The 26,314-nt window shown below is 36.9% G+C and overlaps 1 protein-coding gene across 1 annotated transcript in view; it reads right to left on the bottom strand.

Moving 5' to 3' along the window:
- Positions 1-26,314, bottom strand: part of ATP6V1H (ATPase H+ transporting V1 subunit H) — a 47,680-nt gene that overhangs the window by 17,098 nt on the left and 4,268 nt on the right. Inside the window, exons 3-11 of the mRNA XM_021555697.3 lie at positions 20,184-20,286; positions 18,738-18,827; positions 13,656-13,769; positions 10,891-10,995; positions 9,782-9,835; positions 7,545-7,642; positions 5,931-6,123; positions 2,732-2,910; positions 1,905-2,030 (exon numbers count right to left, since the gene is read on the bottom strand). Coding sequence (XP_021411372.1) covers positions 1,905-2,030; positions 2,732-2,910; positions 5,931-6,123; positions 7,545-7,642; positions 9,782-9,835; positions 10,891-10,995; positions 13,656-13,769; positions 18,738-18,827; positions 20,184-20,286 — 1,062 coding nt within the window. The remainder of the gene's footprint in view (positions 1-1,904; positions 2,031-2,731; positions 2,911-5,930; positions 6,124-7,544; positions 7,643-9,781; positions 9,836-10,890; positions 10,996-13,655; positions 13,770-18,737; positions 18,828-20,183; positions 20,287-26,314) is intronic.

Below are 26,314 nucleotides of genomic sequence, written 5' to 3'. Positions count from 1 at the left end.
ACATATACAAATACCTATAACCAAAGATTACAAAATCTCTCCTTTTTTTATACTTTGGCTTCAAGACCAACAGTTCTGAGTTCTAGATAAGCTTCATTAAAAAGCAGTTCTGTCCTAACTCAAAGACTGAGTTGAAAGGTATACTTGTAAATTGCTCCCAGTGCCGCATTATTTTCGTAGCATGCATAGAAACACAGAGCTGCAAGCAGCACAAAAAAGCTTATAGACTCTTAACACTGTCTGAATTTGTTAATTAAGTAGTTCAACCACCTTTAGTGGAAAATATCTATAAATAACACTGTTTTCTAGGCAGTAATGAGAAGGCGGGTAAATTACACAGATTATGAAGGTTAGGCACAGCTGAAAAGGTTACACATACAGATCACTGGAAAATTAGAGTGTTCTAAGCTTAGTGAGATGACAAATGTGTTCTAATCAGAGAAAGAAACAAGCTGAAATAGGCAGGTTAAAAATTCAACCAGAATTTAAAAAAAAAAAAGGAATATCCTGGTAAAATTAAATTACCACAGCCACTGCCTCCTTAGAGGCCAGAAAGTGACAGAAAAACAACTTCTCAAATGAAAAGAACTCCTACTTTTGACAAGAAGAGGAAGCAGAACCTTGAAGCATAACACTAAGCACAACACACCAAAGATCCATATAATGATGTTGAACAAAACACAAGTCCAACATCAAAGTAGACAGCAAGGGCAGAAGGTATGAAAATAATTATGTTTAACAGTAGTGTGAGAATATTTGATTTTAAAAACTAATAAGCAGGCAGATGAAGAAAAATAAAATTATATGGCTCAAAGTAAATAAGGATTGTCTATCAAATGCCTTACAAGGCAAAAAATGAAGTTCTGAGGTGCAAGTTGTGGCAGAGGGTGGGTGGCTGGGTTTTTTGTGGATTGGTTTGTTTGGTTTGGTGTTGTGGCATTGAGTTTTTGGGGGATTTTTTTGAGAGTTGGGGGTGTGTTAAAGGAACTACTGAAGATCGGTGTCTTTGTAGCAGCAGAAGTACAAGAAATTAAGTCCTAGAATCAGGAGAAATAAATACAACAAAACATTGTAATCACTACAGGAAATACTAAGCCTCAACACCAACTTCATGCTGCAGTTGTCAGCATCTAAAATTTTTAAGTCTATAAAACGACATATTCAACTTCAATCCTACAATATGCACTCAGGGAAGAATTTATCAGAATTTTTCTAAGGTGTCAGGCCAGCCAAAATACACAAAGTTCAGGATCACCTTGCTCTTGCCATGTCTTCTAACATCTCACATGCTCCATTTGACCTCCTGATTTCTGTTAGATCTGGCACTTATTAGCAAGCCCTGAACTGAAAGAACACCATGTGCTATCAGTTAATGGCAAGAGCCAGGCATCATTTCAGGACACAGTTTCATATGCCAGACAGCCAGTCCTTGACTGCAAATAAATACGAGTTCAGGTTCAGTTTATCTAATAATCTACATACTCCAAACACAGTCCCAACAGAAAATAAGACACACTGCAACATAATGCAGAGTCAAATTTTTCATGGAACAGTACCACAACTTTCAGCTCCCAAATATCCAAGACAGGAGTTCATTACTCAGATCAACATCACCACACAACACAAATCTAAGATTAAGATACAGTAAAAACATTTTTTAATCAAATCAAACCTGCATGCAAGTTAAAGATATTCCCTCTATCATAAATACATTTTAACAAGTAAAAGCAAATACACAGTTCTGGTTTTGAACACAGCAAAATATACATTCTAAAATAAGCAGGATTTTTTTACTTGGTTTCATTATTGACTTTGTGTTAAAATGTAAAACTTTTATTAGATTATGGTTCATTTAAACACAGAAAATACTACAGGATCACATTATTCAAGACTTGAAAACTTACTTGAGTAGTTCATAATTCTTCTCATTTAGTCTTACAGCATTCTCCCGCCAAAACTTCTCAGATTTGTGCACAGGACTCCATTCCAGTCTTCCTGACTTGAGCTCAGAGCTGTATTCATCAAAGGAGCTGCAACACGAGACCTAAATGAGATATTGGCCAAGCTTCTACAAACACTTTGAACCATATGCCCAAGCCTGTCCCTAACAAAATTGGAGCTGAAATTGCCATGACAAATTTGGAAGTCAGTGGTCTGCAGCATATGAGAATTGTTCACTGTCTCACCCCAAAACACTATTCCCAGGACATAAATAAAAAAATAATAATAAAAAACCACCAAGCCACGCAAATGCAACATTTTGGAATTTAATTCTGTTTTTCTGTGATTTTATGCTTTAACTTCCCCAATCAAGGATATCAGTCTACCTTCCATCCACTTAAACCTTTGACATTACCTACAATACACACTTCAATTTAGGTACAAGACCAAGAACTAGGTAAACACCAGCAAAAACCTGAGTTAATCTGGACAGTAGAAATTATTCTAATCAAGCAGACTTCAGTTTTGACTGGAAATAATTTAAGATCACTTTTGAGTCCTTTAACAATTTCTCAGTTACAAAGATAACATATACAAGTGAAGATTTATTTTATATTCAACCTCTAAATACTGACATACAATAGGAAACTAACAACCAACATATCTCTGTATGCTCTTACTAAATAGCATTTACATATCATAATTTTGTAGATATTTTAGTCTTACAAAATAAAGATTCTACCAGCATTCACATAACTGCATTTCTTAAAGTGCACACTACAAAGCATACCTAAGGTCCTGCACGCTCTCACCAAGCTTGTCCAGTAGAAATTTGATATCTTCACTTATGTCTTCATCATCATATTTCTGCTGATCCAAATTCTCTAGCTGCTTTAAAACCTTGCACTGAATCATGGCAAGAGCATATTCTTGGCGAGTTTCTCTCTCAGTAGACTTCTCTAACAAATTCTAGGGAAGTAAAAATGTATTTATTTTGTTTAAGAACAGACTACTTTTAAACAAAGCAGTATTTTACAGAAATACTCTTACTGGGATTTTTAAAATTTCTAAATCACAAAATTGACCACTCCCTGAAATAGTGTCTTTCTTCAATAAAAGAAAGTACTAATTCACCTGTTTTGAATATTTTCCACATGAAACTGAGGTGACACAAATACTGTTCAGAGAAAAAGGGCAGGCTTATATCCCAAATACCAGAATCTCCACCATAAATAACCACTTTTATCTTGGATTACCATTTTAGTTTTCTGTGCAGCAATAGCATAAGGCTAAGAGCCTTTAAAAAAATAACATGAAGTCTTATTTCCAATTCAAAGTTAGCATCTGGCTCTTTTCAAGTTTGGGAATATTCTAATTAGACATTTTTATTTAAACAGAAGCTTGTTGGTAAGATTGCAAGTATAAGCACAGAAGCAGTAGTCAATTTCCAATATCATCGAGTCATTCCATTTCTACTCAATTTAATAAGCTCTCAATTATATTTTTCAATCAGAGCTGGGCACCTGCACTTTTTGATAAAGCTGAAAACATGAATTTCATATAAAAGACAAAGTCCTTAATAAACAGGTGTTCATATAAATAGAATTTAGCATCTGCTAGAAATAAGCAGCAAAACTATATAGAAGGAATTCTACTGAATCACTCTTGTCACGGAACTATTACACTTGAGGTTTCTTTTACATCAGACATCCTATTAGTTACTGAGGCAGAACACTGCAAGTCAATTTTAAAACTTGCAAACTAAATATAAGTCATATTACTGCTTTTTAATGGCCATATACAATTAGTTTTAATGGGCAAAAAAAGGCAACCCAGTTTCTACTTCAAGTAAGAGAACTAAAAGGTAATTCACAGAAGTAATGCTAATTTACTTAGAGTTAAAAGTGCTAATGAGAGCAAATGAAAAATTAATGAACCTCAAATAAGACAATTCAACAGGTTCAAAGAGCAGGTGGATAAAAGTTCCAAAGAACTCCTAGTTAAGATAATTGCAAGCAGATGTGGAAGCTATTCTAAATATTATTACCTATCTCATACCATAGTAACATACTCAAGCTTTTCATAGTGAATTTGAAAGGATATGCTAACAAAGTAAAAACACAAACATATGACTATACAGAATGCATCAGTAAACTACTCAGTAATAAAACCCAAAATCTTAAGGTATAAGACTAGTTATAGGCAGGAAAGAGATGCAGAAGGGAATAAAAGTATGAAAAATTAGGGGATAAAATAATAGGTAGAGAAAACAGTAGATTCAAAGAGAGAGGATTGCCCAATACTTGTTGCTTTATAGAAAAAAATTATTACATTTGCAGTTATATACTTCAGGCAATAAACTTGACAAAAAAGTGAAATATCTCAAATTAGGAGTAGTAGAAAGGACATCCAAGTTGCCAGGATTCATGAAGCACTTTCCATAATGCACACACAGGGTAATCACCAAGCCTAGTCTTTTATTCACTTCCCTCCCCCCTCGTAACTGTGGCATCTCATATAGGAAAAGGACTACTTTTCCTCTTCTACCTATAGTAATTTTGCTTCAGAACTCACAGCTCTGATGTCTAATTTCTAATCTATTATGTTCCTAGCTGCCAGTTAACAACTCATCTTCACGCCAACACGAGTCCTTAATGCTGGAGAAAGGAAACAGATAAGTTACACTCCCCCAAGCCTGTAACAGAAACAACTTATTCTTTCTTAGCCTTTATTTTTAAAAAATGTAGCTTCATTTTTGTCTCCTCTTGCAAAACACAGTAGATCTAAGAACTAGTGATTTCTCCTACTTCTTATGACCTCAGAATAGGAAGAAACTGGATATTAACTGCTGAACTTCTCAGCTTCTTTTTCTCTTTTAATTTTTTTTCCAATTTGTCTTGCTATATGTTCCCACTTAACCATCACATTAAGATCTTTAAGAACATTACAACATCTAGAGAGTAAGAATAGTAAGAATATATAGTAAGAATAGCTTCTACTGAACACCTAATACCACTGTACTCCTTCAACAAGACAAACAGCAGACTCTTATGATCTGCCTTAACCAGAAATATTTCAGTGGCAAATGCTTTCAGATAGAGAGACAGTAAGCATTTTCACACAGCTTATCATTGCTAATCAGCAAGTCAGTAAGCAATAACTTCCCTCTCCCCAGTCTAATGCACTTGCCACACTTACTATTGGAACACAATCCACATCCAGGACAACAAACAGCTTCCAAAACCTACATTTCCTACTCAGGATACCAAGTGCTGCTTGAAAACAGCGTTACAAGTTGTTTCAGCTTTCCTGTATTACTCACGAGACACTTGGCAAGCACGCACATAAAACTAGTAGCATCCATAAACATAAAATGGCACTCTCACAGTAAAAACATCAAGCCTAGGTACTCAGTTCTTCCTAATTATCTTAAATAGCACCAGGAATTTTCAGGTAATGCAGACACAGTAAGTCAACTAATCAGTCTTGAGATGGTCATTCTCCTCTGCTTTCACAGAGCCACCAAGAAAAGACTTTTGGACTAGTTAATAAATTATCAGTTGGACAAAGATATGCATTCAAAATAATACTTTGTTAATTAAAGCTTCATACGATAAAATTTATCAGCTGTTAAGAACTGCAGGGTTTTACAGTAGTACCAGAAAAAACTAGAAGTACTAAAAAAAAATCCTTGAATTAAAAAAAGAAAAATGTGTTAACACTGGTCTTTTTAGTCAATCTTATTTTAAGAAGCCATTGAATAGCAGATATCTATTACTAGTAATAGCCTGTATATTACCTCTAGCAAAAACTCAAATTCACAAAAAAGAAAAAAAATACCAAAAAAACCCAAACAAAAAATTCCAGAAAGTTAAGCTTTCAATCAGCTTATTGATATGGTCCAGCAGAAAAAACTGTCCATCAGCAGCACTTGAGACCCAGGAATTTGTGAGAGAAGCACAGCACAACTGCAGTTGACAGATACTCACCCGAAACGCTGCGAGGATGATCCTGGTTACTTTCTCTTTGACAGATTCCTGAAGAATATCCGACAGCACGGGGACAATATTGTACCGACGAAGATATTCACACATTTGAGGGCTAAATGCCAGCAGCCACACACAGAAAATCATCTGATACTGGAGCTGAAAACCGCACTTGTTGCTCAAGACACCCATGATGCTAAAAAATTGACATAGCACACATTTAGTTTTTTAATAATGACAACATAGGTTGCATTGCTCCAATCTGAAATGTTAAAAGAAACAGCAACATAAACTTATTGGAAAGAGCTGCTGAGGATGAGCATACAGCACACACTTCACAGTAACCTGCATCATTATTAATCATTGTATAACCAGCTTGTTCAGAAAGCCATCTTTTAAAGAGATTGTTTTCTTCACATTAGCCTTAGAGCCATAAAGCAGCTTTTCCCATTTGAACTGATGTGGTACTGTATTCATCTTCTGGTTCACAAAACCAGTTTTTTTACTGCTATGTTTAAAGCATTATTTGTCATTCTGGAAGAAACAGAGAAATCTCAGCTACTCCTTCAGACTTAAGAAGAAATAAACAGATCAAAATCTACACAAACTGAACTTCGTTCCTTAATTGTACTTGTCCACAGGAGTGTCTGAAATGAGCTGAAGTATTCATTATTTAACAGCAAGTTCTCAGAAAATGGCTCATAGATACAAATATACAAAATACTGCTAGAAAAATAATAGCACCACAAGATCTTCAATAAGACATCATGCAGAAGATTTTCTCAGATAAAGTTTTGAAAATTTAATAAGTAATTTTGAAATAGATATCTCAATTTAAATTTTAAAAAAGAATCTACATTCATTCTTATCAAGTTTAAGACAAGTTCAAACATGGTGAAACACAGGCTTATTGTAATACTTTAATACTTGATTAAAAAGCTTTGGTTTCAGTAGTGTCATCTTGACACACAGGAACATCACTTGAAATTTTACTTCACTAGGAATTTTGACTTTTCTCTATTTCAGTGTAAAGGGATATTTTTCATTAAAGTTCAAATTATGTACCAACCATTCCCAGTAGAGGCCTAGATGGCAGAAAAAGAATTTATAGGCAAGTATTTTTAAAATAAGATTAGTGCTGAAATGCTAGCCTAATGCAAAGCTATTTATTAGGAGAATTGGATAAAAGAGTGACCTATTTGAAGCCATATGTAGAAAAAAAAATGGTCTTAGCTCTAGAAAATGTTTCTCCTTTCACTAATAAATTCAGACAGAACAATTCCAAACTCAAAGACTAGGATGATTAGCAGAAACTCATTTCATTAGTCCTTGTTCTACTAAAAAATAAACAGAACATCTTCAGCTGAAGACAAATGGTTATATTCCTGTTCAGATACATACTTAAGCAGTTCTTCTTGAAAAGGGAAGTTGCATCAAAGCTTCAACAGTGCAAACTTCATTTGTCTATTTGACTCCGTTAATGTTTAAAAACAAATCTCTTTTGTAGGCAAATAGGACAGCTGTCTATTACAAGAGAATTCTATTCCAATCAACGGTCACTGGGGAATGTACTACTGTAAATGCATCTATATCCATATAAATTGAATAGGTGCTCACCAATTTACTCCATCTGCTTCTACCCACGCAAAGCGGTATTCATTGACCCTGAGCATCAGCTGCAGACATCCAGCAACACATTGCACATACTGGGAACTCTGGGTGAAAAGAAGAACACATCACTTCTTACCAGAACAGTCAGGTAGTGAGTGCTGAAGTACATTTTCCCTAATTAGGCTTTACTGGAATAAAAGGAGAGAGTTCTGAATATTAAAGAAGTGTTATGCAAGTGATACTAATTTACATTATTAGAACATTTGAACATGCCTTCCTTCAGTATCTATGAATGAATGCTGTCTTCTGATTGAATAAAATTGCCAGAGCATGTTTTTCTCTCTTTTTACTCAATTGTCAGCATTGCCTTCACTAATACTAACCATACATTAATCAGATATGCTGCTGATAAAATGTTGTTTGCTTTTTTCCTCCCTATAAGCCTTTTCCTTGAAAGTCTCATGGTACCTCACTCACATAATATAAGATCAAACCTTTCAAACATTTAATGAAGTAAAGAAGTTAGGCAATCCCATATGAAAAGAAGGGAGGCAATAAACAGAATTGAAAATAAAGAGTAACTCATTCTGTGTCTCTCACGAGAGATTTAAGTCCTTTATGTAAAAACTAAGTCTGTGCATCTGGGCTCAAATCATCTAGACCATCAATTTCCCTGTCAAAGTATTCGTTTTCACACCCCATGCAAATAAAACAGCTATAAACACACAGATGGCTCTCCCATTCCAAATACTGCATTAATCTATCTGGATCACCAACCCACTGGACTTGGAGTTTTCTTTTTAAAAGAGTCTGTCATGAAAGCATTGTCTTCCAACACCATTACACTTGAAATTTCATAATAGATTCCAGCTCTCATTTCCTGTATAAAATGCTACAACTGCATCTCTAATTAACTCTGAAATTAGCTAGGACCTGCTTGAAAATCCTGCATAAGCTAGATCTGAAATCTGAACACTAACGAAGTTAAGACAATACTTACCCACTGTAATTATCCTAAAACATATTTGCACTCTGCTGTTCTGGGACCCTGCCATGGCACAGTATATCCATGCAGCGCCACAGCGTAATGAATCCCAATTCCTGAGCAAGTCAGGAGTTCATGGCTTCATAATAAGTGATGCTGTGTGCTGTAGAACTATTTACTCTTTTATGGCTGTATGACAGAGGGCTGTCAGTCTAACAAAATCTAACACTATGGAACACAGATCTGCACATGTAATATTGAAATACTTCAATTTTTATGCTCAGGCCATTGTTCTATGTCCTACCCATAGTCATGAACAACAGTCTTGCATCTTTTCTACTTTAAACCCCAGACAAGGTAATTTAAGAGTTTTCTCCTCTAGAGGAAGCTGTAGAAGCTAACACTTTAAAGCCATGACTACACTTTGAAGAGCAGCAAATCCCAAGTCTTCTGAGAAATGGTGACCACTTTCAGGCTGCAAAACGAACAAAAGACCAAACTGAATTCTACTCCACATTCAAGAACTACAATAAACTGCCTCATCATGCCACAACACCACAGAAAATCCAGTCAAGATGATCATTTGCATTTGTTATACTGCCACAGTTCATCTCCAAGCTCAGCAGCTTTTACAGCTACATGAAATTCAGTATTTAAAAAAATGTTGATGCAAAAAGGACAATCTGTTTTCCTCTGAATTCAAGCTATTCAGATATGAAAAGCTGACATCTTTGAAAGCACTCCTGCAATTTCATGCCACAGTAGTTTATGTGCAATATCAGCTTTAATATCTGATGTGCCCTTTTCTGAGTTCTGCACAGCACAACACCCAAAAGCTTCTAGGTTTCAGGTTTCTTCTACAAGTCCAACAGCTCAATGGTAAACAGACAGTACTGAATCACAGAATCATTTGAGCTGGAAAAGACCTCTAAGATCACCAAGTCAGGGACTTAAAATGGTTTGAATATTAATTTTGCATAATTTTTTCAAGTTTTAACAAAGAGAATCCTAGATACATCAACAGCTTTAACAAGACAAACTAACTTGTAAAATGTACACTTCCACTGCCAATATTCTATGTGAAATTAGTGTTTAAAAATACTTTTGTTTCTTGGCGCCATCACCTGGCACTCTGCTGTACAGTTCTGGTTCCAAGTACTTCTTATCACTGGCACCAGAAGAGATCTGCACCTTAATCCAAGGAGTGAATATCACCTGCCCAAAATAGCAGATTGACAGATTTCAAAGATATACTCACATCACTTGTGGAGACTGCTCCTGTATCCACAGAACCCCCTGTACCACGTAGCTTCTAGGAAAAGAAAAAATAAATATTTAAAATCAGAGTTGTTCTTCACCCTTAAGGAACAGCTGTTACCAAGTTTCTTTCAGTTCTCCAACCTTTCTAGTCATAAAAAAAACCCAGAAACTATTAAATATTTTTCCTGCTTAATATATTACCATAATATATTGTACTTATTTCCCACACACACTTCATGTCTAGAAGAATGTGCTTGGAACTGATCTAGTACATCAACATTTTTAACTATTTTAAGTGTGGATTTATTCAAGACATTTATTTATCTTAGAATTTGCAAGCTGTACTCTTGCATCTTTCCAAAGGAAATTCCAATTTTAAGATTCTCCTCCCAGAGGAAAAAAACAAAATTCCTTTTTAATAAGCCCAGTTTAGAAAACCATGAAAAATATACCATTAATAAATCTAATGAATGTTTCTCGCCTCTCCAGAATCCACTTCTACTACAACACTAAGAATCCACTTCTACTACAACACTCTGTTATGAAGGAAAAATGTTCAAAAACGAATACAAAAAAGAATGATTCATCTTTGAAGGACAAGCCAGAAGTTAGCAGTTCAAACAGAACTAATACCATAAAAACACTGTCCAAATAAGTCAGAATTTATTCAGTTTCACAACACAGGACTAAAAGTAAAGGCTTTGTACTACAGTAAACTGGAAAAAAGTTTTTATATTCTGCCATGTTACTTTTCTTCCGAGCAAAAAACTCTGATAATCCAAATAACAGAAGCAAGACATAAAAATAAACCTTCACCTCATATTTTTTCAGTGTCCAAAAGAAAAAAACAGTGTTAACCAACAGAAAAGGCAAAAAGCTTTATCATTAATTTACATTTCAAGACTGGAGCATAATACTTAAAATACTAAGTAAAAAATTAAGTGCTTGAATTAAGAACATTTAGCTTTAAAAACTACGAAGTAAAATTTCATGCTTTAAAAAAAAAAACAAAACTAAAAATATACCTCTTGTTTGCACGTTTATACATTCATATTCTTGAAAAGTTTCCAAAGTTACTGTAAAGTTTAAACAAAAGTAGCTTTTTACCTGTGAACTAAGCTGAGTTTTAATCCAGTTGAAATAGTAATTCAAATCACTGCCTTCCATAAGCTCCCTCCCCCAAGCAGCCAGTTTGGCAATAATTCTTGCTGCCTGAAAAAGAATGCAATAAACAGATTTTTCAAACACAGCAATTTCGGAATTCAGTGACAAGTTCTGTAAACTTCGGAAACCAATTTTAGATAAAAGATAGTCCATTACAGAAATCTACCAGTTTTCTATGTAGGGACTCTTCCTGTCTGTTATCAGTTACCTGTAGCTGATGAAGTTCACAAGGCACCAATAAAGAAGGAGTTAGAGGGAAGCTGTCAGTGGGATACTGCTGTAGGATACCATTAAAGTCAAAAATCAATCAAAAGCAAGACACTTGATGGCCCAACACATGCAAATTTGATTTAAGCAACTATGGCATATGCCAATACAAATAGTAACATAGTATTGAAGTTTTTTGTATTTAAACTGAAGGAAGTCATCTTCAAAAAAGGAGAAGTTTCAAGCCCAGAAAAAGAAGAGTAGAAAAGTAAAATGGAAGGTACAATTTAAGAATGAAGTTGGGGAGTAAAAATGTTGTCAGTTTAAGAATTTTCATGGTGCCTATGGCTTTAAGAATACTTAAACAAGAGTATATTTCTACATCAGACTTTCCAAATTATATTTGAAGTAAATCTACACTGCAGCCTGCAGTTATTTGCAAAAGCATTTGAGCCAGCTTACATATAAAGAGGCAGTGTAACCAAGAAATTGCTGAAGCAGGGGTTCATTTCCATGCACACAGTTCCATGATGCAGTGAGGACACTATTCCAGCCACCTTTCCACCTTACTGCATTCACTTGTGCAGCAGCACCACCACTGATTCTAAAGGGATTGCAGGTGTGAGTCTGGAACAATAATCGCTACACTGTGTGTAAAATGTGTCAAATCTCCTTCTAAATGTAAGTAAGTCACCGTAAAAAAATCCCTCCAGCTTTAAAACACTACATTAGCTCTCTAGTCAACAATTCTTCTGAATTAAAACTGCTACCTGGCCCCTGAATGAGAGACCATTTACACTTAGCAGAATTTGAGCCTACACAGAGGATGAGTATTTTTATCTGCCTCATCAGATGTAACAATGTGACATCAAAAATCTTCCAGTGTGCATGGTAAGGAGAAAAATAAAATAAACCCAACAAAAATCACACAATCCCAAAACTTGGGTTTGAAAACATTCATATGCTTTAAAAAAAACATGCACTGTACTAAAAGGTATAACAAAGCAGTAAACTTAGTGGATCCACTTTAAGTGGATTCACTTCATGTATGATTCTGTGTTGTGTTAAATTATTTAAATTATTAAAGAAAACATTATCTGAGTAACACAAATCTGAGTAGAGAAATGCTGACCATCAAAATTTCTATACCATATGTTTAAAAAACATCATTCCATGGAGACAAAATAGTTTGCACTAGAAGAGTCTAAAAATTATGCTTTACCTGCATATTTGGGCAGTCAGCATTGTCTGACTGCTCAAACTGCAGTTTTGCAGGATGGGTCTTCAGTAGCACTACCACCAAAAAAAAAAAAAAAATCACAAAACTAATTGCATTGGCCAATAAAAACCCCAGCCACCTCCTACCTCAGCTACATCAAGAAAACTGATTCACATCCATGCAGTCAACCAGATTAAATAAATAAATAAATAAAGCCAAATACTTTTCTTGAGAACATGCCAGCTAACTGTTGAAGTTGCAGTACAGCCCCAAACACAGTTGCACTGGCCACACCCCAGGCAAACAGTATGGCTTGCTCGGCACCCTGGAATGCTTGTACCAGCTCTGCACCCACAAAGTGATGCAGACCAGGTAGTGGGTTTATAGTTTGAGTCTTTGATTGGACTCTACCGTATCATTCCAGCACAAATATATTAATTCAGAAAAATTCATAGCTGTGCAGTTTTCTCTTCCTCAAGCCATAATACAAGTTTCACTTTTGGAAACTGTGGTCTCCACTAGGAATTTACAGTAATGCAAACATATTTTTGCCCCACAAGAAAAAAAACCTGCTGAGATGAAATGTTCAGTTTTCACCACTGACAACAGAAGAATATTAAGATTCCAGAAAAGCTACTCCATATACAGGAGCAGCAAACAGTAGTCAAAGCATAGCAGAAACCATACACTGCACACAGCTGTACTGGGTTTGGCTGAGATGGACCTAATTCTCTTCACAGCAGTCTATATGATGCTTTGGTTTAGACTGGTGTCCAAAACAGTGCTGGTAATGTATCACTGTTTTAGCTGCTGCTGAGCAGCACTTGAACAACATCAAGCACTTCTCTGTTTCTCACTCTACACTTCCAGTGAGTCAGCTGATAAACTGAGCATATGAGAAAATCAGGTTCATCGAGGTAAAGATATTTCCTTTGCACAAGATGAGAACTTAAATTCTAGTATTTGTACAGCATTGACTGGCAGTTGTGATAAGAGATTTTCAGGTATGTTTTACTGTACTTGTTCTAAAATCCCTGCTTTTCTGAATTTTTAAAACCTACCCTAATCTCCGGGAAATAAACCAATGCCAATTAACAATGTAACTTTGCTTTTTAAAATGTGGTTAGGTGAAGTTTGTATTAAGAATGACTTGTCTAGACTGCAAGAAGAAAACTTTCCAGTCCAGGCAGAAGTTTAGTTTCAAATTCCAAAATCTCCTGAGGAAAAATAGAACCAGGATTTTTCTCTACCATATTCAGAGACAGGTTCATTTAAAACTTACCATATGCACAGTGAAGAGATCTTGTCGATTCAACATTGGCAGAAAATAGGACCATGCAGTGTTTTTGCCACGTTTTGCATAATCAAAGAAGATGCAAACACGCTGATGATTTTCCTGTAAAAATTGAGAGAGAGGAAAAGATGACTTGTAAAACCATTCAACATAAAGCAGTTATTTGCTCCTCAGTATGTTGGCATAGATTATCAGAGTGTATCTTGGCTTGTAAGAGCCCACAGAAATTTTTCAGTTAGACTGAAAAATTACTTGTGGATACAGCTCATTTCAACACTCTAACATTAAGACTGGAGATTTGGGGTGGAAGAAACAAACCTTGAAGCCTTAGCTGTATCCCAGTACTGCAACACCTGCTTGAGCAAAAACACATATATTCTTCTGAACATGCAAGTGGAGTAAGGCAAATGAGAAACAAGGTAAATACTGTTATTTTTTTAAGAATGACACTACTGTTCATCTAACCAATTCTGCTTGATTAAAGTCCATACAAAGTTTGCAATGTACTGCTACTTCCAAGAGTCTGTTGTACAACTTCTTCTCCAAGTGAGGTATAAACAAGCCTTTCCATGCCCCCTCAATTGGAAATGAGCTCTTCTCTCCTGATTCAGCAGTTATCTCAGGCAACCTGTCTGTTCTCCAGGGCTCCTACCCTGAGCCATAAGAGACCACAACTACCTGAACCTGGGCACTGGGGACAGCCTCTTTAAGTATTTCCCCTAATAATCACTATGCAAAGCAGCTATTATAGTTCTCTTTACAGCAGGCCAGAGAACAGATTATACAATCATGAAGGAGGAAGAAAAGCTCTGCTCTTTCCTAATAGTCTAGAATATAGACAGACAGTCCCAAAAAAATCTCACACTTAGAATTCTTGCTTTTCCTCAAGCATTTCCATATGCTTTCCAGCCAGGCTTCCTGGTGGATTGGAAGCTGTCCTTCTGAAGAGATGTCTCCCCACTGAAGTCAAACTACCACCATCAAGTACACAACTCCTATCAGGGAAGGCAAATGAGAAACTCACAAAAGGACAGTATCTCCGTCTCCACTATTCCAACATTTTAATTTTCAAACTCCCTTAGCTAGAAAGGCTTTTCTCTGTCAATTCTGCACCCTGTTGTTAACTCTAGGGACAAAGAACCAGCTAGGCAAGCCTCCTTTTTGGAACATGATCCATTATGCACAAGATGACCTGAATGTATCCATGATTCAAATAGTGGCATCTTGCAGCCCTAGAGCTGCAACCAACCCTTCCTTGAAAGCAACAATCCTTACCTGAAAACACAAGCTTTCTCACTTCTACTCTTCCAATTCTCTTCCCCATCCCCCTGCTGCAGAAGTGAGTGAGTAGCTGTGTGGTACTTAGCTGCTAGCTGGGGTTGAACCACAACAGTATTGCACCACATGGGATGCAAACTATTGCCCTGATCACAGACTGGGGAAGCTCAGATGTCCCCAGTTATAATCCTGACAGTGATCCATTCTCTACATAGCATGCATAAAAAAGCACCCAGAAATGTTCTCCAATTTGTTGTACAAACTATGAAATAAATAAAAGTAAGATGTCAGGAACACAGCGCCTTTGGTGGAGAGTTTTTACTCTGTTTGGGCTTGCTTGATGAGAAATGGCAATTCAATCAAATAAATCACTGTTACCATCTGAATGTGCTAAACAGGCTAGCTAAGACAGACCAAAACTTAGCAGATCAGTGAGTTCAGCTTACAACATAAGGAGGAGACAGACAAGTCTGGAAACAGAAATGCTGAAATAATTTCAATATGCTGTCAGTCAGAAGATTTGTCTCGTTTGCTATTAAGGTGCAGGATCAAGATGGAAGAGAAGGAGTGGAAAACTCCCTGCAGCCCTGAAATATGTAGTGTTGCACCTTCCTAGGAAGCTACTGACTACACTGATGAAAAGAAAATTCTGAAGCTCTCACATTAACAGCTGAATAATTTAGTAGCTGTCATTTCTGAAGAAGCATAATGAAGTTTGGGTAATACTGTTACCTGCACCAACTAGAGTGTAGGTTCTTAAAGATTTCATAAGTAACAGACTGTGCGGTGTGACGAGGTCACTAATGCAAAGAATTTTCAGGAATTTATCAGATGAAGACAGTAAGAAATGTTTCCTCAAGGATGGCAGTATGCTAACACTCTCCACCTTCAGAAGTAAGCAGAATGGAGATAATCTTACATGGTAAACACCTCACTAAATTCACATTTGCCAGTGTTCAAAAGAAATCTTTCTTAGAAAGGTCATCAAATCAGTAACAATTGTGCTGGAACAATCCTAGACACCCAAGTAAGCTTTTGGTGAGCTCAAAACACTGTTGAAATAATTTTTACCACTTCACAAGCAAAGCATGGAAAGATAATAGAAGAACCACAGTCAGTCATTATCATACAAAAGCTGGATACTGTGATAGTTTCTAAAACTCCAGCTGTCAAAAGCAGCTCAAAATATTATTTGTTCATCTCATGATACTACAGCAAACATACTTTCTCAAGGCAAATTTTACTCAGAGTCAATGGCACCATGACAGGCCATGTCCTTGGATAATTTCTTGCTTAAAATCTTTGCATGTACTGAATTAAGATGAGTCCACAAAGACTGGAAACTTCATATCCACAAGAAAAATGTGGCAAGACTATTTACATGAGCATGTACTGACAGGACAAGGTGGAATGGCTTCAAACTGGGAGTAGGTTTAGTTATTAGGGAAAGATTGTGAGGCATTGGAACAGGTTGCAGAGGGAAGCTGGGTTTTAAGCAACCTGGTCTAGCTGAAGGTGCCCCTACCCATAGCAAGGGGGCTGGAACTAGGTATCTTCAAGGTACCCTTCTAACCCAAACCATTCTATGATTCTATGATACTGTGGGTTCTTGTGTCTAGACAGTCTGCAGAGACCCTGCCCTAAACTCACAGTCACACCCTTATTGGCCAATATGCTGCTTTCTGACAAGAGTCCTACACCTTGAAAACATGCCATAAAGTACCACAGGCTGTATGTTCCAGCCCTGAACATGACCAAAGAAAAACAGAAGTCCTGTTTCACCCTTGCAGAGTGGAGATGTCATAGGTTAGGAAACTCTGAGACAACTCCATGTGGATACCTTCACACAAGCCTTCTATGCCATCATCCCTGAATCCCTGAATAATGCAAAAGCAAAAGTCAGAATTGCAAAAGTCAGTACAGCCTTTTGGATACTGAAGCAGAATTTATGAATTGAAAAAGGCATTCAATTCCAAAAAAAAAGCAAAAATGTAGTGTGCACCAATATCTCTATTCTGCTCTATCACTATAAAGCCTGAATAATTTAAAGCCATTACATTTAACATTAAGAATTTTATACATGCCACTTCTGGGATGGGTAAGACCCAAAATACAGCCATGTCATAAGGTCAAGAAAACACATACATCCAACCACTCATGCCAGAAACAATAGAGCAAAAGAGAGATTAGTCAAAACTACTTTCTGTGACTACCCAGAACTATTCCATCTGTTCAAAAATGGGCCAGTAAAAGCATTACCTGTGAGGTATTAATTCCACAGCAGAGGAGCTATCATCAGCTATCATCTACTGTAGCTGCAGGCTATGTGCTAATGCCAAAGCACATTAGCAAAACAAGACCTACAAACACTCACAAGTTCTGGAAAAGGGCAAGTGAAATGATGATTTCTCTGCCCACTGATGCACAGAAAGCAAGACCCACTCCTCACAAAAATAGCCATAATAAACAGAGTTCTCACACACTGAGCCAAATTTTGTCAACTGATGGGTAAACCAAAACAAGGTATTCCCAACCCAGAGTCCTAATCAAAGAATGATACTGAGGACACATCTTCTCTGCTTCTCAATGTTTGTGTCACACTTGAATAAAAGTTAAACTTAATGAGAAAAAGTGACCAAGCTACAGATAAGTGAATTGCTGCCACTTAACCTATCAGCCCAGATGTCAGGCTACTCACTTAGGGCTCTATTGCACAGACAGACACATGAAAGAACACCATTGTCCCCATTTTATACAAACTATGGAAAGGTTCACGCTTTTCAACTTGCCTGTTGAAATACTGAATACTCACAGCAGGAACTAGAACTCACATGGTTCACTTCCTAGGGCAATACCCTAAACCAATAGCACTAAAGACATTTCACAGAGACCTGGGATCAAATATATCGAAAACAGTTTATGTGTATACTAGGAAAAAACCTCATGTAACTCAACCCATCTTGTTACATCACTCCAAATGCTTTCTCTTAGCTAACTTCAGAGCAAGGAAACATAAAAGCAGGATTATCTGACTGAGTAGTCTTTCTTGAGTTATCCCAGTCAGCTCAGCAGTCTGAGACCAAGTTTAATATCCTACTCTTATAAGGCGCTGTTGTCCACAGCTACAAAGAGCTGTATGTTACACTGAATTAAAAGTTCCTCATTTATAATTAAACCATGCAGAATTTCAGAACATGTTGTCCCAAACAACTTAACTTATGTTGGAAACCTGAAGCTGCAGAAACTACACCTACTTGCTGAGAGCAGCCATATTAACACCTTCAGAGGAAAAGCTTCAACAGCTTCATATCCTCCCTATACCACAGGAAAAGGCTGAGGTCACAAGTCACAGAATTTTTGAATTGTTTAGGCTGGGAAAGACCTTTAATGGTTGGATTTGTTGATCTCAATCTAACACTGTCAAGTCTACTACAACATAAGCCGATGTATCAAATATAAAAAGTATTTAGGATAAAATTCTGCAAATTAAGAGCACATAAAATGAAACTACTATACAACATTAGCCTTAACAACCAGGTTTTGAATTAAACATAGTTGAGAACCAACAGACAAGCATAAAAGTTTGTTTTATTTCCAGAATTTGAACATATTACAAGCTAAATTACCCTTGTAACATTAAGTCTAACATTTAATCTCTGAAGACAGGATCTGAAAATTTAACAGAATATTTTTAACACAGTATGACAAACATCTGAAAATACATTAATTACACTAAGGAAACATTCAAGCATGCATTTAAAGACTTAAAAATAATACAGATTATTGACCTACTTGCAGCATATCATCAACCATAGTCAGAATGTACTGAACAGTCTGTTCCTTGGAGATATGAGTCATCAAGTTTATAAATGTTTTAGCACACTAGAAAAATAAAAGAGACATTAAAATTAATATTAGCAATTGTCTTTGTTCCTTTTGATAATATAAAACAGGATCTTATTAATTCACAGTTAAGTCTTACATAAGCATTGAGCATCCCAACATCTTATTCAATTGCAGTAAGAGATGAATACATTTGACATTATTTCACAAAGAAAATTTTCTGTCATATTGGTTGTTATCCTTTACAAATTGTTTTATGGCTTTCAAATTAAATAAGTACTTGCTAATTAAAGTCACCAACATGCTTAGTTGCAAGTCAGATTAGAAAAGTCTCCCTCACTTTTTTTTGTGGTAGTGAGATCAAGTAGCAGTACAAAATAAGTTTCAGCACTTTGAATGAAGGGAGGAAGACAGGTAACTACTCTGTTCACCTACAATATACCTTGTAGAAAAATCTTTGTTCATCTTTGAAGAATGTTACAATTTCAGCAACAGGCTGAAATAGTTACAACATTACTTTTTACACTTCCTCCGCCCCCTTCACCAAATTCAGCTAAAAGAGAAAGAAAACTGAATGATGAACTGCTACATTGTAATTATGCAGTGACATATAAGTTACACCACATATGTTTTTGTTACTATGCAAACCATGATCCATTAGGTAACAGTAACACACTACAATTTGGAGACAAGAGAAACACAAAACCAAAACAAACTGCCTAAAACTAAAGTAGAAAAAACCGCCATAAATGTTTGCGTGTTGAAAGCATCAACTCTTCACCTTCCTCCCTGCCTCTCCCAATCCTTTGATGTCTGACATCTGTGCTAGAACCTCAGGCCAAGATTCTACTGATTCAAATGTTATTAAAGTGTCTTTGAGCATCCTGACTGGTCTCCATAAGGGCAAAGAGCCAATTCAGTCCTGAATCAGCTCTATCCAATGCAAAGTCCTCATATTTTACCATGTCTAAAAAGACATAAGACACCCATGTCTAACTGAATCCACCTTAGCAGTCAATGGACTTCATGCTGTAGCTAAATTATAATTGCTTAGCTAACTAAGCAGTAATCTAACTGGTAGCAGCTGTCATCAATAAACTATAAAGAAAAAAACTCAAGTGTACATGATTAAATAAACTGGGATGAGGGAAGACCTGAGGTAGTTTGTCCCACAACAAAGTCAAAGGCAGATGACATTTAACAATTACTTAGTAGGTTTTAAAAATAATTAAATAACATCCATCCCATATCTAAGGAAAAATAAAAGAATCATGATAGCAAGCTTTAGACTTATTCCAGAACATCTTAACTGTATGCATATTAACAATAATAAAATAAGAGTAGACAGGAAAATTTCATTCCTCCCCAAAAGAGACTTCATTAAAAGGAAGTTACTTGATTGCCTTCTGTTTGCAGTAACTCCTGTTTTTCTTCTGGATTTCTTTTCTGTTCAAATCTTTGAATAAATTCACAGTCTTCACCTGAAATCATCTGACCTCTGAAAAACAAAACATTAAACTGTAAGTAACATGAATAGTAAGTTGGAAATAACTGTACTGGGTTCACATGGCAAGGTTTTGTTAGTAGGGGACTGCTTGGGTGGCTCCTATGAGAAGACACCAGAAGTGGGCCCCATGTCAGAGAGCCAGTTCCAGCCAGCTCCAGGACAGACCCACCACAGCAGTACCTCTGTGATAACTTATTTAAGGAGTAAAAGCTGCTGTGCAACAGCAGCCATGAGACAGGACTGAGAACATGTAAAAGAAACAACTCTGTTGACTGTCAGATCACTGCACAAGGAGGGAGAGGAGGTGATCCACGTGCCAAAGCACAGATTCCCCCACAGCCTGTGGTGAAGACCATGGTGAGGCAGCTCTGCCCCTGCAGCCCATGGAGGTCCTAGGTGGAGCAAAGATCCACCTGCAGTCCATGGAGGACACCCATGCTGGAGCAGGCAGATGTGCCTAACAGGAAACTGCAGTCCACGCAGGACTGCATGGCCTCAAGGGCCTGGAGCAGTACAACCCTGGAAGACTGGAATCTGCAGAAAGGATCCGTGCTAGGTGAGTTTGTGAATGACCATAACCCATGAGTGGGACACCTCAGGATGGAGCAGGGGAAGAGTGTAAGAAGGAAGGAGCAGCACAGATTGTTACGAAATTACCACAGCCTCCATACCTCATTCCCCTACACCACTCAAAGCAAGAAGGCCGAGAAGCTGAAGCCAAGTTGATCCTGAGGAGAAGGGAGGGGGTAGGAGGTTGTTCTTAGATTTTTTCCTACTTTTCATTAACCTACTCCATTTAATCAGTAATTTCCCCAGGTAGAGCCTGTTTTGCCCATGACAGTAAGTGGTCAGTGATCTCCCTGTCCTCACACCTCAACCCCAGAATTTTTTGTCATTTTTTTTTCCCTTGTTATTTTGAAGGAGCAAGTGTATCCTGTCCTGATAGACACCTAGTGACCTGTCAATGTCAACCCACCATACAAACCTTGTTTCCTTCATCTTGAGCTATCATACAATCATAAAATAATTTGGTTTGGAAGTAACCTTGAAGAGCCAAATCCAACCTGGCCTTGAACACTTCTAAGGACAAAGCAGCCACAACTCTCTGGGGCAACCTGCTTCACTGCCTCACCAACCTTACAGTTAAGAATTTCTTCTTAACATCTACTCTAAATCTGCCTTGTTTCAGTTTAAAACCATTGCCCACTGTTCTGTACAGCCATACTATATGCCTGTACAAAAAGTCTCTCTCCTTCCTTTTCATAAGCCCTGTTAAGATACTGGAAGGTCTCCCCAAAGCCTTCTCTTCTCCAAGCTATCAGCCTGTTTTTGCAGTAGATGTGCTCCAGCTCTCTGACCGTCTTGGTGGTCCTGCTCCAACAGGTCCATGTCTTTGTTGTGCTGAAGACCCAGAGCTGTATGCAGCATTTCAGGCAGGGTCTGGCAAGGGCAGAGTAGAGGGCATACAGTATCAATCACATCACTTTACCAGCGCTGTAGCCCACAAAAAATGTAACGAGCTCCTTCCTGCAAAGGGTCTCATGTAAAACATTTAATGGTGCAATAATCTCTCAAAAGTTTTCCCTATGCATCACCTCTGAACAGCATTCTCTAAAAGATTTTTAAACTTCCAGGGGCTGAATTACATGTCAGTGATAAGAACTAAATTACACACAGCTAGCATGTTATGCCAAAATGATAATACATAACATGAATAACAGTCTAATCCAACCAAGAAATAAGTGCTGAAAAACAAAATTACTTGTTACTATAAGTTTGCTGTAAGCACTGAAGAAAACTGTAAGGAGAACAGAGATCATGGTTCCTAATTTATTTTTAGCTTTCACTGATCACATCTTGAGTTTTAAAACTGCATGCAAGTTCATCCAAACAAATAGCAAGAAGGCTTGATACATTGAACTATTGTGGACACCTATAAGAGAACAGATGTCTACTTAATCTTCTCTTCAACTTCATATTCAAGTGGTTACTGCCATCATCAGTGCTATTTCAGAAAGCTGTAGACTCGGCTGAAGAGTCAGACAGACTTGCAGAACACTAGTGAGTTTTTTTAGTAATACAAAACTTCACAAGAAATAAAAAAACTTGTCAAAATAGTACAGTCAGGTACTCTTCAGGTAAGAAAAGTAATTTTAAATCAAGTAATCCTAAAAATATTCAAGATTTTAATTGGTGACTAGCTTTAATAGGTAATACCAGGAGGGCATCAGGAAAAAAGAAAATCATGCACAGTCACAGGGGATGAAAGCATTAGACATTCCTGCTTCAGTTATTTCCAAGACTCGTCTCTTCTTAATATTTCCACTGAATTAAATGCCTCTTCCACTTTGCAAAACTATGTAGCATGACTCTTCACCCATCTTTTCCATATTCAAGGTCAGTTTCCAGATGTTCCATGACTAGAGATTACATCAAAATCATTGCAAACTTTGCAGAAGTGTTCACTTTTTTTTTTTCCCAACTGGCTCACCTGGATTTTTGAAATAGCAAAGTAAGACCTACAATGTGTTCTTTTCTTTCCTCTTACTTAAATGATTATGGCTTGAGTATGGCCTCATCACAGAGCCATCTTTTATCTATTTACTATTCAAGCAAAGAACATAAGTAGTCCAGTGCCATATGTGCTCCTCCTGTATTCCAGCTGCTTTGTTACAGATATCTTCATATGCACTGAGGAAGGGCAATCAAGATTTAGTAGAAGGAAGATTCCTAAAGCCAGTGGTAGGGTAGTCCTTGCCCAACTTCTGCAAAAACTTAAATAGATGATCAATTAATCATATGTGATTGGCCAATGATGACCATGATGCTACCATGCCTTTTAGACTGACCTACGTTCTTTCTTGCCTATTAAAGGTGGATTTAAATAGTTACAGAAAGAGGTGGACAATTAATCTGCCACAAATGCTGAATTTAAAGACCCATAACTAGAAGCCTCTTTTGTTTCAAATAATGCTGACCAAGCCAGGGATTCACGGATCATACTGATAAAAAAGTAACCAGATAAGCTGCTTGTTTACAAGAATATTGCCATTTACAAAACACTGAAAAAATGACCTAAGATGACCCTTAATTTTCAGCTTTAATGTTGGAAAAAGCCTCAGTCCATGAAGAGAGATACTTCTTTACAGTCAAGCTATTAGAAGAGGCCTGCCAACTGCAAAGGAAAAAAAAGCTTTCAAGCTTTTGCTTTCATCCTACATTAGACCACAGGAAAAAAAGAAAAAAAAAAGTGTGGGGATTGATATTGCTGTGAGGACAAAAAAGACATTAAGGTTTATTCTTTATCGCTTTGTTAGTACCATTCAAAAATGTATCTTCCAACCGATAGAAAACATTACAAGGGATCTGACAGCTTTTTAAACAAGCTGTTAATATTTTATCAAGGAACTCATACATCTGATAAATAGTTTTAGTAATTTCAAATGCATCTATTTCCATTCATCTAATTTTAAAACTGAAATTACTGATTAAACAGTGGAGGGAGGGGTAAGAAAAACTAACTAAAAATCATGAGAAAGTGCAGAACAGCCTCAGACAGCTGATACTGAGTCCCATGATGCTATTACACATTTTCCTCACCCCCTCTACAAAGCAACAGAAATGTCCCAGCACCTTTCAGCAAACAAGCAACCAAAACCTCCATCTCTCTTTTTAGCAGCCATTTAACTTGTTGTTTTCCAGGATGTGTCTACAGTCTTTTGCCAAGATAGAAGTCACTTTGAGCTTCTGTGTCCTGGTTTCAGCTGGGATAGTTAATATTCTTTCAAGTAGCTGATACAGTTCTGTGTTGCAGATCTAGTAAGAATTCTTTTTTTTTTTCTCTCTTCCTTTTCCATCCTATTAAAGTCTCTTTATCTCAACATGTGAATTTCCTCCCTTTTTCTCCCTCCGGCCAGAGTACATCGGGTTTAGGACAGGAGCCCTGTAAGCACCTTTCAAAGCTCTGTTCCCGGGATACCAAGAGCTGCCTTTGAGAGCACTTCCAAGAGGAGACAAAACTGAAACTCAAGGATTCAGAAAACATGAATTTGCAAGACCACCATTTTTAAATCCGCCTGATTGCTCAATATGACTCAGAAGCTTGTGATTCCTTCTTTGTGCATTTCCTCCATCAACTCTTGTTCCTTTTTTGTTTGTTTGAATGATTTAACAAAAGACACTCTGGAGGTTAGTGTATTTTTTTTGGTTTTTACTTTGTTTTGGGTTTTTAATATAAAAAATTTAACTATCTATGCAGCAAATATGAAGCTCATATAAAACTATCATATCAAGGCATAATTTATTTTATCCACATATCTGCAGTACTTTGTATGTACCTAAAGACACTAAATTTATCCAACTGCTCAACAGTTTTAACACTACAAAATTAAAACAGTAAAACAGAATGAATGTACTCTACAAGACTCAATCAGATTTGAGGAAAAAAACCCAAAACAAAACAGAAGAAAACCCCCACATACTACAAATTAGGAAACCTCTATATTTCCTCTAAGACAAGACTGACTTTTAAAGTCTGAGATATTTAACCTGCTTTAGAAGATTCTTCCACTACCAGGAAAATAGAACAGATGTTTTAGCATCAGAATTCACAAACACGCATGTGAAATATTTGAAAACACAAAGGAAACTATGTACAAATTAGCCATCAAGTATCTCATCTGATTAAATATACAGTATTGTCAAATGCCGTGTATCTAGAAACCTACAGTGCAGTAAGGTACAAGTTAAATGCTGAAGCAAGTTCAATTTCTCACAGAACTCATTTACAACCCAAAGAAAGCAAACCCAAACCTGCTTCAAGCAAGCCAACACACCCTCCCCTGGCATTCTGACACCCGGAGGCAAATGCTGAAAGCAACCACACAGAGCAAAACAGCAAATGCCTTTTTAACTCAAGGAGGGCACCCCCACCTCTGAACTGCAATAAGTCTCATGATCCAAAGGCATTAAAGTCCATACAGAACTAATGGCTTCCACAGACAGACCTACACATCACTTTCCACTGCTACAAGCTTTGTTACTTTCTTCTCCCTCAGACATGGACCTCAGCTGGAATCCAACACAAAGAAAGGATAAATTTTAGCACCAGGAAGCAAATAATCTTTTTCCACAGCCTGATTTGGTAAGGAGCAGTGAACACACAAGCAAGCTGGCAATACAGACAATTGTCATATCTAACAGTATATAGAAAAAACCATCAAAAGTCAGCAGTTATGTGTTAGTGTAGCTTGATACTTAGTTTACAGTTACAACCTTCAGAGATGGAATAAACACTGTGTCAGTTAATCTTTAGCTTGAACTGACTCTACAAGAAAAGTCAGGCTACTGAAGTCTGACCAGCTACAAGTAAGCCATTTTCCTTTTGCACTGAAGAACAGAGAGAGGAAAAAAGAACTTCAGAATGCCCTTAGGTGTGACCCGGAGCCCAATGCTGTTGCAAGTGATGCAATCTTTAAAGTACCTTTATACACATACAACTGCCACAGGCAGAGGAGAAAAACACTTCATCAGAATTTCTTATTAAGTTCTCCAACTTCAACTATCTAAGTATTACAGTTTCTTCAACTACACAAATACTGCCTCTAGTTGAAGAAGCATAAATCATGATAAGAAGCAAAAATCATGTCACACCTGAGTTGATGCGTTAAGTTAGGGAAAACAAAAATATTTCCTTTAATTTAAAAACATCTGATGAGCTGAAGCAATCCTTTCATATATATATATGCACAAGTTTACCACAGTAAGTGCACAGACAATCAGAATATGGAGCTCAAAAGAAAGAGAACTGTCCTTTCAAGCACCCCATTTTCCTTCTCCATAAACCAGACCAAAACAAACCACTCTGACCTGCCTCTAACAGGTGCATCAAAGAAAGTACTTTCCACTCATTTAATAATGTGCTTCATTCCAGAAATGAATCAGTATAACTGCACTGATTGACTTTCCAAGAAATCCCTTAAAGCTCAGCTTCAAAGACACCAACACATCCAAACCTGTC

The sequence above is a fragment of the Lonchura striata genome, chromosome 1 (genome assembly GCF_046129695.1).
Source record: "Lonchura striata isolate bLonStr1 chromosome 1, bLonStr1.mat, whole genome shotgun sequence".
NCBI classification, from domain to species: domain Eukaryota; kingdom Metazoa; phylum Chordata; class Aves; order Passeriformes; family Estrildidae; genus Lonchura; species Lonchura striata.
Note: the sequence above shows the minus strand (reverse complement) of the source record. Positions and strands in the feature narration are given on the sequence as shown.